Source organism: Pristiophorus japonicus, chromosome 1, assembly GCF_044704955.1.
Source record: "Pristiophorus japonicus isolate sPriJap1 chromosome 1, sPriJap1.hap1, whole genome shotgun sequence".
NCBI classification, from domain to species: Eukaryota; Metazoa; Chordata; class Chondrichthyes; family Pristiophoridae; genus Pristiophorus; species Pristiophorus japonicus.
In genome coordinates this window covers 146,279,650-146,291,845 of record NC_091977.1, presented here as the reverse complement: position 1 = coordinate 146,291,845, position 12,196 = coordinate 146,279,650, and the positions used below count along the sequence as shown (strand labels likewise).

Sequence of the window (12,196 nt, the reverse complement as noted above, 5' to 3'; positions counted from 1 at the left end):
CCAATTCTCTGTTAATTAGCCGATCATCTATCCATGCCAATATATTACCTCCAACCCTGTGAGCTCTTATCTTGTGCATTAACCTTTTATGTGGCACCTTATCGAATGCCTTCTGGAAATCCAAATACACCACATGCACTGGGATAAAAATACAGGAATTGCAGGAGTCCACACACAGGTTAGCAGAATGAGCAGATAGGTGGCAGAAACCGTTCATTACGCAGTGGTATATTTTAGGAAACAGAAGTGAAAGAAAGTATACACTAAATAGTAAGACTCAGATACTTCAAGAGATTGCTGATGTGATATGCATTTTAACAGTTGACCCTCTAATATTGACATTAATGCACTGATTTAAATTATCTAGCAAGTTATTAAAATGGAATTTAAATTGACCTTACAGCAACAACAACTTGTATTTATATAGCGCCTTTAACATAGTAAAATGTCCCAAGGCGCTTCACAGGAGAGTTATAAGACAAAAATTTGACACCGAGCTGCGTAAGAAATTATTACAGATGACCAAAAGCTTGATCAAAGAGGTAGGTTTTAAGGAGTGTCTTAAAAGGAGGATAGAGAGATGGAGAGGTGGAGAGCGGTAAGGAGGGAGTTCCAGAGCCAAAGCAATTGAAGGCACGGCCACCGATGGTTGCGTGATTATAATCAGTGATGCACAACAGGGCAGAATTTGAGGAGTACAGATATCTCAGGCCGGGGGGGGGGTGGTGGGGTGGTGAGGCTGAAGGAGATTATAGAGATAAGGAGGGGTGAGGCCATGGGGGGGATTTGTAAACAAGAATGAAAATTTTGAAATCAAGGTGTTGCTTAACTGGGAGTTAATGTAGATCAGCGAGCACAGGGGTGATGGGTGAACGGGACTTGGTGCGAGTTAGGACGGGCTGCTGAGTTTTGGATGACCTCAAGTTCACGTAGGGTCAAATGTGGGTAGCCAGGCAAGAGTGTATTGGAGTAGTCAAGTCTAGAGGTAACAAAGGCATGGGTGAGGGTTTCATCTGATGAGCTGAGGCAGGGGCGGAGAAGGGCAACCTTACGGAGGTGGAAATAGGCAGTTTTAGTTATGTTGCAGATATGCGGCCAGAAGCTCATTTCAGGGTCAAATATGACACCAAGGTTGCAAACAGTCTGGTTCCGCCTCGGACAGATGCTAGGGAGAGGGTGGCTAGGGAGTGCAGTTTGTGGCGGGGACCAAAGACAATGGCTTCGATCTTCCCAATATTTAACTGGAGAAAATTTCTGCTCATCCAGTACTGGATGTCAGACAAGCCATTCGACAATTTAGAGACTGTGACGTGGTCGAGAGAAGTGCTGGTGAGGTAGAGCTAGGTGTCATCAGCGTACATGTGGAAACTGACGCCTTGTTTTCAGATGAAGTCGCCAAGGGCCAGCGTATAGATGAGAAATAGGAGGGGCCCAAGGATAGATACTTCACTGTTACTGTACAGTAAAAACACCCTTCTGAAGTTCTGAAGCAACTGGGAATCTAAATAATTTACAACAAGGGTTGCAGCAATAGACTGATTTCTGTACCCACCAACTTCTACTCTTCTTAGTTAAAACATTTTTGTGGGTCAGCACTAATTTGCTCTGGGAACAAGCTGACCTACTACCATTGAATGAGATCAAATTCAGTTTGAATCAATAGATCAGAGCTGAATCTGATCCCCTGTGTAAAGATGATACGTGCCAATGATAAATGATTCAGTGCTGTGGTCTCCTACATGACTATACTCTAGATTAAAGCACAAAGCTGAACAAAATCTATTTGAAGCATTGTTCCCAATCTGTGACCAAAACACTTTGGTCCAGAAATTCCTGTCAAAATAATGGTGAGGTTAATAGCACTCGCCTTTATTTGTGTGTAAATCACACAGCAACATCAGGGCAGATGCAAGGTTAAACACAAAAATCCGGAAGTTGCTGTCAGCTGGCTTTGCGATAACAGCATCTCGCTGTCTGACTCACTGTTCAAATGCATTGAACTGAGTGAAGTTTCAGTGCTTGCACAGTCAATACAAAATAAATTCGCCACAGAAAAGGCCATTTCAGTCTAAGTACCCTTTTTAACGTTATGACAGGTATTAATTATTGCCAAACAATCTCTCCGGCACTAAAATGAGTTACTACAAATGTGGAGTTTCATTCTTTCAGCTTTTAATTGTTGTTGGAGATTTTTTTTTTAAACTGTAAATTAATTTTATTTAACTTTTTCTGTCTCTCTTCTCTCTCTTTCTTATTCCAATGTTTCTTTCACTCTCTTTATTTCCCTTTCTGTACCTGATTTGACATTGAATTCACTATTCTAACTTGCACTTCCTGGTTCAGGCTCTGCACAGTTTATTTCACAATCCTTCAATCTGATTGGTTAAGGAGACACACAGTTGCTTGCTCTGTTCGCACAGATCCCAGATGTCCTGTAGAGGGCGCCGCACCATTTCCATCTCCCACTTCCAGTAACCTCCAGTGCAAGGCCTCATGGAAATTAAATGGGCAAGGGCATGTCTAACTAACGATGGGCTCTGTTTGTTCATCGGCTACAGTAAATTCTGGTCCTTTAAAATGAACGTCTCTGTTACTATTTGGTTTGAGATAGCAGCATTGGGAGAGAGGACTGTGACTGGGTATAGAAAAACCCTAATAAAAATAGAAGATCAGAAATTCTCGGAGCAAGCCATGAATGTAGATTTATAAATGATTAGTGTTCTGAATAAAAAAAAATCACCAGCCAAAGAATGTTCTGCAGGATGGAACCAGATCTAAAATCAGCTAAAGTTGTAATTATGGAAGGAGAGATCAAATTATTGCCAAACAGAATGTTTCTTTAAGGGCAGAAAACAATTGAATATTGCATTTGGAGTTTTCAATATAGTCTCTGAACTTTAGGCCACATGAACATCATTTACAGCATACATGCCAAATGTCAGCATTTTGATAACCTGTTCCACTTATCAGTGTTTGCTGAATACAAAAGTGAGCCAAGTTTGTATCCCTCCCATCAGTATTGCTCCAATCCAATGCACTGTGAAGTAATTCCCTCTACTATGTAGTGTAGGCAGGAATTCTCACAAGAACAGGAATACCCATCTACAGGATGCAGCAGGCAGAATCACTTCCATCAAAGCAGGACTCAAGCAAATGCAGCACTGAGGGGAGAGGGAAATTGAAATGGATGGCATTGAAGGGGAGGGGGAAGGTAAGAAATGGATGCCAGTGCAGAGGGAAGGGGGGTGCATAGCAATGAAAGGGGTAGTACCTGGGCATGGTGGTTGGAGGGAGGAAGAGGGGAGAAGCTTGAAGTGGTGCTTTGGGGTAGGAGGAAGGATTAGCAAAGAAGGTTTGTAGAGGGGGAAGACAGGGAGACACCCAGTTGGAACTGGGCAGAGACACAAGAGTAGCAGCCTGGGTGGAGGAGATGAATTGTTCCAACTTCAATTTGGGGGGTGGGGCGGGAAGAACATTCTGAGCTTGAACTGCATTGGAGAGGGAGAAGAGCGCTAGCTGGAACAGTGGATAGAAAAAAGGTGGTAGGTTCAATTGAAAGGAGAAGAAGAGTTCCAGTATGAACTAGGAATGTTGGAGGAGAATGGACTGTCTCCATAAAGAGATGAGGTGCAGTGTTTCTGTAAAATTGGTCTGGAGGGGGTAAGAGTATCTTTGTGAACTGGGGCAGGAGGTTTGAATGTGGGATAACAACTGTTGAGGTAACTTTTGGGGAAGTGATGGTCTGTTTCTTTTTAATTGAAAATTCAATTATTTCTTTGTTTTTCCTTTTTAGATCAAAAACATATTCATTATAAATTTTAAATGTGCACTATTTAAAAAAATTATAATGGGCAATTTTTACTGTAAAAAGTCTAAGGGGGCGAAATTGCCCCACGCCCCATTTGAATTAAATTAATATTTACTGCATGGCAAGATGGGCCACTAAATGTCACTAAAATGGGGTCTTTACATGAATAAAATGTGCGTGGGGATAGCGGAGATGTGATTCGCCTACACGGGGCGTTAGCACGTCATTAGCGGGGCGGAAGCGGAAGCATGTTGGTGGCTCAGCCGACTCAGCGGTCGCCATTATCGAGCTGACTGCAAAGTTGGCCAACAAAAAAAAGATGGCGGCTGCAGCACAAGGCCCTCCCCTTTAAGGGTGGCTGGGTTGCCCCAGCCACGACAGCTTCAAGGGCCGCGAAGCTGCCATTGGCATTGTCCCACGCCAATCTTGCATACCCCCGCGGATTGCAATGGGGTCGGTGCGATGCGATGACATCATCACCATCTGGGACCCCGCCCAGGGCAAAAAGTAAGGGGTGCACCGCAAACCTGTTTTTGCCCGCGGCATCCCAGGGCCAATTCCGTGCGGGTCGCTTCCACCGCCTGCCCCGGGCGATTAGCGCCCCGTTAGCAGGGCTATAAAAAGGGCCAATTTCAGTCCCTAAATATTCAGAAGGACCATTTCCCAGACCTTCTTAGAAATGCACCACCAATTTTGTGCCTTCAACATTTGGATTTCTCCTTCAAGCTTTTGTCCCCTTTCGTTTTTTTCATCCAATACAAGAGAAAGAATGTTGGATATACCTATAGCGTATCTTAGAAAACTCATGTAAACTATTTGTTTTCTCAAGTCATAGGCTTATAATCAGGGTGACTCTTGAGGTGAAATATTTTGGGGATGCGAGAGTGTTTTTGAAGCTGTTGGTCAGCTTTTGTTAGTTTTCTAGCTCACATGTACATAACCAATTATTTGGAGTATTCAAAAACCATGCGAGCATACATTTTCATCTTCACTACCTGGGCAGTAATCTGGCAGTGTGTGTCACCCGCCCATTGTAGACCTCGCCCATTGAAATAAATGGAATGAATAAAAGAGGTGGGTGATTCACTTCACCAGGTTACTGCCCAGGCGGTGCCGACTAAGTGTTTTGGCTAATAGAAGTTATAAAAGCCACATTATATGCACAGTACATTAGTCCTGGAGCCAGTGATCTGCACTAAGGATTAAAACTGAGCCTCGGGCTTCACCACTCCTCAATTCCATTCTCTAAAAGGAATGTTTAATGGAAGTACACCAGCTCCAGATCAGTAGTTTCTCAAAAGCTGCTTATAATTATGATGATGCTAGCTTCCCATGTGCAGCCAGCTGCAACCTGAAAATAAACTTTCCAGGATTCACCAAGGCTGACGCAGTTAGATGCAGTTAAAACAGGTCGTCCCAGCCTATGACATTAATAAATCATGGCAAGTTTACACTCCAATTGCAGCTGGTGGCACATGGCTTGTGCATGGGGAGCCAGTACTGGTGTGTGTCTTAGTGCAATATAAAAGCAGCTATTGTCAGTTCCAGTTGAGAATCAGTGTTAGATGGGTTTCTGGAAACTAGTTCATCAGTTCATATGGAACCCATGAGTAAATTATTCATAGATAACAATTAGTAGGTCTGGGGCCTTCCTGATCTTCTATAAGGGAGCGGAGAGAAACTTTTCCCAGAGGACTCCTGAACTAGCCTTTTTTCTTTCCTGGTAGGTGGAGGGGGGGGCAAGATGGGGGGGAGCGTTAAGAGCTGGTTGATGCATGGGAATGGAATCAGCCAATGGATGGGTGCGTGCAAATATGGGCCTAATAGACATTTCCCATTCTGGATATGTAAAATATGATCATAAGCATAAATATACTCTCCGTAAATCATGGACTGGAGTATTCAGTTTTTAAAAAATTATCAAAAAATTCTTTGCCAGTTTAATGGTGAACATCTCGCCAATGTTGTGTGTTACTCTGTGCCATGTGCTGAAGGGGGAGAGGTGTCTCTGTGCCTAATCCCTGGCAATCTGAGTCTATGTCGTCCTGGTCTTTGGCAGTTGAGCAATCTGGTGGTGAATAACAGTCTGTTCTCTGTAGTGGTCCAGAGTGAGAAGGAGAGTGTATGAGCTACAGTTCTTCAGTGATTTAGAGACTCATGCAGCAACCTTTAAAATCTTGTTTTTTTGGGGTTTGAATTTAAGCTTTGTGAATGCCCAAAGTATAGAATTTCTGAAACCAAACCCGAACACCCAGCCATACTGTGAATGCTTGCGTAGACTGAAATGGTAACCAGCCAGGTTACCTTTCTGTCGTATGCTTTCACATACTCTGTACTAATATTTTGTTTTCTTGAACCACACAGAGTGAGGCATAAAGCACAAGCCTGTGTAAAAGTACAAGCTGTGTCGTTAGGCAAATATTGTAACGGGTGTAACTGTACAGCCTTATGGAGAAATAAAGGAACCATTTTATCTGAAAGGTAAAAATAATGTTTTCTATATACATTTGTAAAATTAGCTTTGAAAATTGTTCCCTAAATATAGGCCCGGAATTTGCGGTCCGGATGACTGTGAACTGGCAGCATTCTCCGTCATTCCGCCTTTGAACCTGCCTGCAACTTTGGGATTTGGCACATGGGGAAATCCTGAAGTTGTCGTCTGTCATTCACTGCTCCTCCACAGGCTGCACTGTACTCCCACCCCACTCCACCCCACAGAGCTGACAATCAGGGAAATCACTTAGATCAGGGAAAGTGACGGAAAATTCAGCTCTTCCGCTGTTAAATTTCCCACTAAAAGATATACCCAAAGGGATTAGGTTTAACTGGGGTTTTAGCAGCATATTGACTGCTAAACAAAGGCTATGGCTTTGAAAATCTAATTTTAATTTTAAGCAGTGTGACATTTATCAATTTTAATAAAAATGTAAATATTTACAGAACATTTAAAAAAATAATAATTGTTTTAAAGTTTGTTTGTCTTTATTTCAGGTTTGCCTTTTCTCCGGTGTAAGAGCCCCAGGGGTAGAAATTTCCCTCCGCTGGAAACGGGGCGCACCTACCCTTTTTGAAGTGTTCTAGCTGCTGCAATGGATGCGGTGACCGATCCGGCAAAATTCAGCTCCTCGAGTTTTTTTTGCTGTGGGGCGGAAGTGGATCATCATGGGGGCGGAAGTGGATCATCATGGGGGCGGAAGTGGATCATCATGGGGGCGGAAGTGGATCATCATGGGGGCGGAAGTGGATCATCATGGGGGCGGAAGTGGATCATCATGGGGGCGGAAGTGGATCATCATGGGGGCGGAAGTGGGGAGCGGAGCGCAGTGGCCGTTTCTAGTGGGGTGGAAGTGGGGGCGGGACGGAGTATCTGCAGCTGTCAGTCATCAGTGCCGCACTGATAACATCATCACACTGACGCGTCACAATGTCTCTCCCCTTCAGTTAAAGGGGAGAGCCGCTGCGAGCTCTGCAGATATTTTAGTTAGGTCCACTGGGCCACCAGGGAGGGTTTCGGCCGGGCCAGCAGCTTGGCACCCAAGAGGGGGTGCCAGACTGCCTGTTGGCGGCCCAGCCAAACCCGGGGGCATAATTGTCGGGCCGACCTGGCAGTCGGCCGATAAAAAAAATGGCGGCTGTGGCACTGCGCCCTCCCCTTTAAGGGCGGCCATGCAGCCATTTCACACACAGTGCACCGACAGCAAAAGCTGTCAAGGGCACTGGCCAGCGGCGGGCCTGCTCCTGCGGGGCAATTTCGGGTAAAGGGCAATTTAGCGAGGGCAATTTCGTGAGGGGGGTCCCTACCAGACGGTAAGAGTCGGTGCGTGCACGCCGCGGTGGGAAAACAAGCAGAGCGGTCCTGGACTCCGTTCCGCTCCTGAGGAAGGGCAATTTCTAAAATGGCGGCCCCTCCACGGAGAGTCGGCAGCCGTTCTGTGCCATCGCGTGGCGCCACTTTCCGGTGGTCACAGGCCTTATCAAAAGGGGCAATTCCAGCCCCCCCAACCTTTGTTTGGCTCTCGAACATTTTTTAAAAGTTAGAATTTTAAGAGCTTAGAGACTTCCTCGTTTGCTGTCTGTGAGAATTCAGCATTTTTATTGGCTGCTTAGACAGCTTGTTGACATCACAGCAGCCTGCATTAGGCATGCCCCACTATACTCCATTGATTTGAATTGAATGTCGGAAAACCTGAATTTCTCAACAGAGACTGCGAGATCCTTGTGCGAAGGTTACTGCAGGGCCAGTGGGGAACGCCTTCGCTTCGCTGCTGACCACATATATGGGCCAAAGATTTAAAACCTTGGAAGCAGTGTACTCTTGCTGAGATGCTTCCTTCAGTTCTCTGCTTTCTTTCTGTTACTAGTTATTTTAAACTGAAAATTAATTAATCATTGTCTGAAAAGCCTAAACAAAGATCAAACCAACTCGGTATCAGTTCTTTATGATGAGGGCATCTAAGGGAATTGGATGGTGCATTGGGTAACATCCTGTCCTTTTTTAAATCTGGATTTAAATCTAGCCCACTATCCCTTGTTTCCATAGATACCATCTTTGTGAGGAGGTGAGGGAACAAGTTCCTACATCACCATCTTTTTGAAGCATAGGCTTGGCCCTCCTTTTCTCCCTCCCCTCCACTCCCAATCTTTGAATTGTCCCGGATTCCTCCCTAGTTCTTTATCCACAAGTCTCTCAGCCTGACTCTGTTGACTGTAAGAGTCCTTTATGGAATGAGTTTAAGCAGTCTCAGCCAATTTCTACTGGCTGCGGGCCTAAAGCTCAAAACTGTTCATTACTGAAAATAAACTGACAATCTGGCTCAAGGCCTTAAGAAAGGGAAATGGGACAAATCATACTCATGTAGAAGAGGTGCTTGTTTGAATTTTGGCTGAGATACATTGTTGAAGCAGAGTAGAGGGATCTTTACTCTCCATCTGGTCATGTTATACTTTCTTGGACACTGACACTGAATGACAAAAGTTCCATTCCCCAGCACTGACAATCCTCATCTTGATGGGCACAAGAAATGCATATATATATATTTTTTTAAACAAAATGATGTTCCCTTCTATCTCTGACACACCACTGCCTGGCCTGACCCAGCTGCAGTTCCATTGCATGAAAGTACAGCTACCAGAGGCAGGGCTTCTGATGACTGAGTGAGAGCATTCTGAAAACAAATAGAAGGGGTTATTTCAGACCATGCTCTAGACTTTCTTATAGATATTAAGCCAAGTGAGGAACAGTTTACTGCAGACACACTCACCATTTGTGAACGACAATTCTTTGAGGAGCTCCTCCTCTCGAGAAACATCGAGAGTGAAATCTGTGAAAGAGGGTTCTGCAGCTGGCTGGAAAGTTTTCAGTGATTCAGTGGCCATTCGGATCCTGAAACACAAATATTGTTCTGATCTTCAAGCCATTATTTCACACAGACAAAGAGCACAAAAGACAAATGAAAAACAATGCTACTCAAGTCAAAGATGTACCACAAAGTCGATTACAAGCAAAGCAACAGAAAGAGCTTTTTTCTTCTCAGATGGTGTCGTAGGGTTTTGTTTTGGTTTGAGATAATAGACCCAGTGTTGTTACATTTACAATGCATGTTTCGTCCATGTCACAGATACTAGCTGGGAGCTATGTTGGTACCAAACGTGGAACTATTACATTTTCTTTCAATTTTCACCACTGCCAGTAACTAAATAACAGTGATGGCCCAGTTCGGAGTAGAACTGCTACAAGCCATTTTATTAAAACATCTGCTGCGCAAAGAATTGTTCAAATGTTACCAAAACAAAATGGCAGATGGCACAGCATCTCCCCGTCATGATGGCCGAGTAGGCCAACACTACAGCTATTTTTAAAAGGTTAAAAAAGGATATAGATGCATTAAAAAGGATTTAGGTGGGCTGTGGGTTTAAGGTTAACCCTGAGAATGGATAGGAAATTGTTTTAGGCTACAAAACAATGAGAACTCATCAGCGAAGTCATGTCAGCTTGGAGAAAGTACTAAGTGGGGTTCCCTGGGCTTGGTGCTGGGGCCATTACTGTTTCTAATTTACAAAAGTGACCTGGGTTCAGAACCTCAATGCGAGGTGAACAGATTTGCAGATGATACTAATTTAGGAGGGGCGGTGAAATCAGAGGAGAAAGCTCAAAAATGAGGGTGTGTTGGACAAAATACATTTGTAGGCAGAACAATGGCAGATGAAACTTAATACAGACAATGTGGATGAATAAAAGAAAATAGAGCAGGTACATAGGATTAGTATTACTGCTCATATAAACATCTACATAGGCTGGTTGGGCTAAATAGCCTGTTTCCATGTTTGGTCATTTCTATGTAATGCTATGAATAGTACATGGAATCCTTAAGTTTGCACAATCACAAAAGAGGCTGATAGGGAATGTGTTTTAATGCCTCATCTAAAGGGCAGTAACTCGAGCAATGCAGCACTCCCTCAGCACTGCACTAGCAAGCCTTGATTCGGTGCTCAATTCCTTGAGTAAAGCATGAACTCACATCTGTCTAACTCAGAGGTAAATGTACAGCCACTGAGTCAAGCTATCACCCAATACAGTTGAACAAATAGGGTATTCAATAAATTGATGATCTTTATATTTAAAAGTACTACCTGAATTCTAAATTAAAGTTTGATTTTCTTCATTTATGTTTCATGCTCTTTCAAAAAGTAGAATGGATTTGCAATTAAAAATCAAAATGATATACAAGTTAACATTTTAAATGATAATTACAGTTTAAAGCCATTAATAGGATACCTATAATTCTGGCTTTGTTTATTCTCCAATAAAATGAATGACAATTAGAGAATTTAGAGGAACGCATGACTTGACATTCAATCAACTCATTTTAACATTAAGCTTGTTTGCAGGGAAGTTTCAATCTTTGCCTGCTGAATGATTCATGTGTGATGGGGAATGGAATAACAGTTCTGCACTCAAACACAAGGCTATCAGATCCCTGGCTGAAATGTTTCTATTGTTCCTGGTCTCAAGATAAATTTGCCAGGCTCACCTGGTGGAGACAGCATGCTGTATCTCAGTGCTCTTCACCAATGTTCAGCACAGGATGACACTTAGGAACTCAAGTGAACTTAGATGTGACTCAGATACGATTGATAAAGTCTTGCTTTTTAAGACTGAAACAAAAGCTTTTCATAGAAACATAGAAAATAGGAGCAGTAGTAGGCCATTCGGCCCTTCGAGCCTGCACCATCATTCAACATGATTATGGTTGATCCTCTATCTCAACACTATATTCCCACTTTCTCCCCATACCCCTTGATGCCTTTTGTGTCTAGTAATCTATCTATCTCCTTCTGAAATATATTCAGTAACTTGGCCTCCACAGCCTTCTATGGTAGAGAATTCCACAGGTTCACCACCCTCTGAGTGAAGAAATTTCTCCTCATCAGTCCTAAATTTCCTACCCCGTATCCTGAGACTGTTCTAGACTTCCTTGTTCTAGACTTCCCAGCCAGGGGAAACATCCTCCACGCATCCAGTCTATCCAATCCCATCAGAATTTTATACGTTTCAATGAGATCCCCTCTCATTCTTCTAAACTGTAATTAATACAGGCCTAGTTGACCCAATCTCTCCTCATACGACTGTCCTGCCATCCCAGGAATCAGTCTGGTGAACCTTTGCTGCACTCCCTCTATGGCAAGTATATCCTTTCTTGGATAAGGAGACCAAAACTGCACACAATACTCCAGGTGTGATCTCACCAAGGCCCTGTATAACTGTAGTAAGACATCCTTGCTCCTGTACCCAAATCCTCTTGCAATGAAGGCCTACATACCATTTGCCTTCCTAACTGCTTGCTGCATCTGCATGTTTGCTTTCAATGACTGATATACAAGGACACCCAGGTCCCTTTGTACATTGATATTTCCCAAGCTATCACTATTTAAATAATACTTTGTATTTATGTTTTTCCTACCAAAGTGGATAACTTCACGTTATACTGCATCTACCATGTGTTTGCCCACTCACTCAACCTATCTAAATCGCCTTGCAGCATCTTTGCATCCTCCTCACAACTCTCAATCCCATCTAGTTTTGTGTCGTCAGCAAACCTGGAAATATTACATTTGGTTCTCTCATCCAAATCATTTATATATATTGTGAATAGCTGGGGCCCAAGCACTGATCCCTGTGGTACCCCACTAGTCACTGCCCGCCACCCCGAAAAAGATCCATTTATTCCTACTCTCTGTTTCCTGTCAGTTAACCAATTTTCAATCCATGCCTGTATATTACCCCCAATCCTATGTGCTTTAATTTTGCACACTAACCTCTTATGTGGGACTTTATCAAAGGCCTTCTGAAAATTCAAATACACTACATCCACTGGTTCTTCCTTATCT

At 43.4% G+C, this 12,196-nt stretch overlaps 1 protein-coding gene across 7 annotated transcripts in view; it reads right to left on the bottom strand.

The window, feature by feature from the left end:
- Window positions 1-12,196, bottom strand: part of trim36 (tripartite motif containing 36) — a 172,050-nt gene that overhangs the window by 91,239 nt on the left and 68,615 nt on the right. For all 7 annotated transcript variants that reach the window (XM_070883630.1, XM_070883640.1, XM_070883652.1 and 4 more), the window contains one exon: window positions 9,070-9,191. In XM_070883630.1, the coding sequence (XP_070739731.1) occupies window positions 9,070-9,191 (122 nt within the window). The remainder of the gene's footprint in view (window positions 1-9,069; window positions 9,192-12,196) is intronic.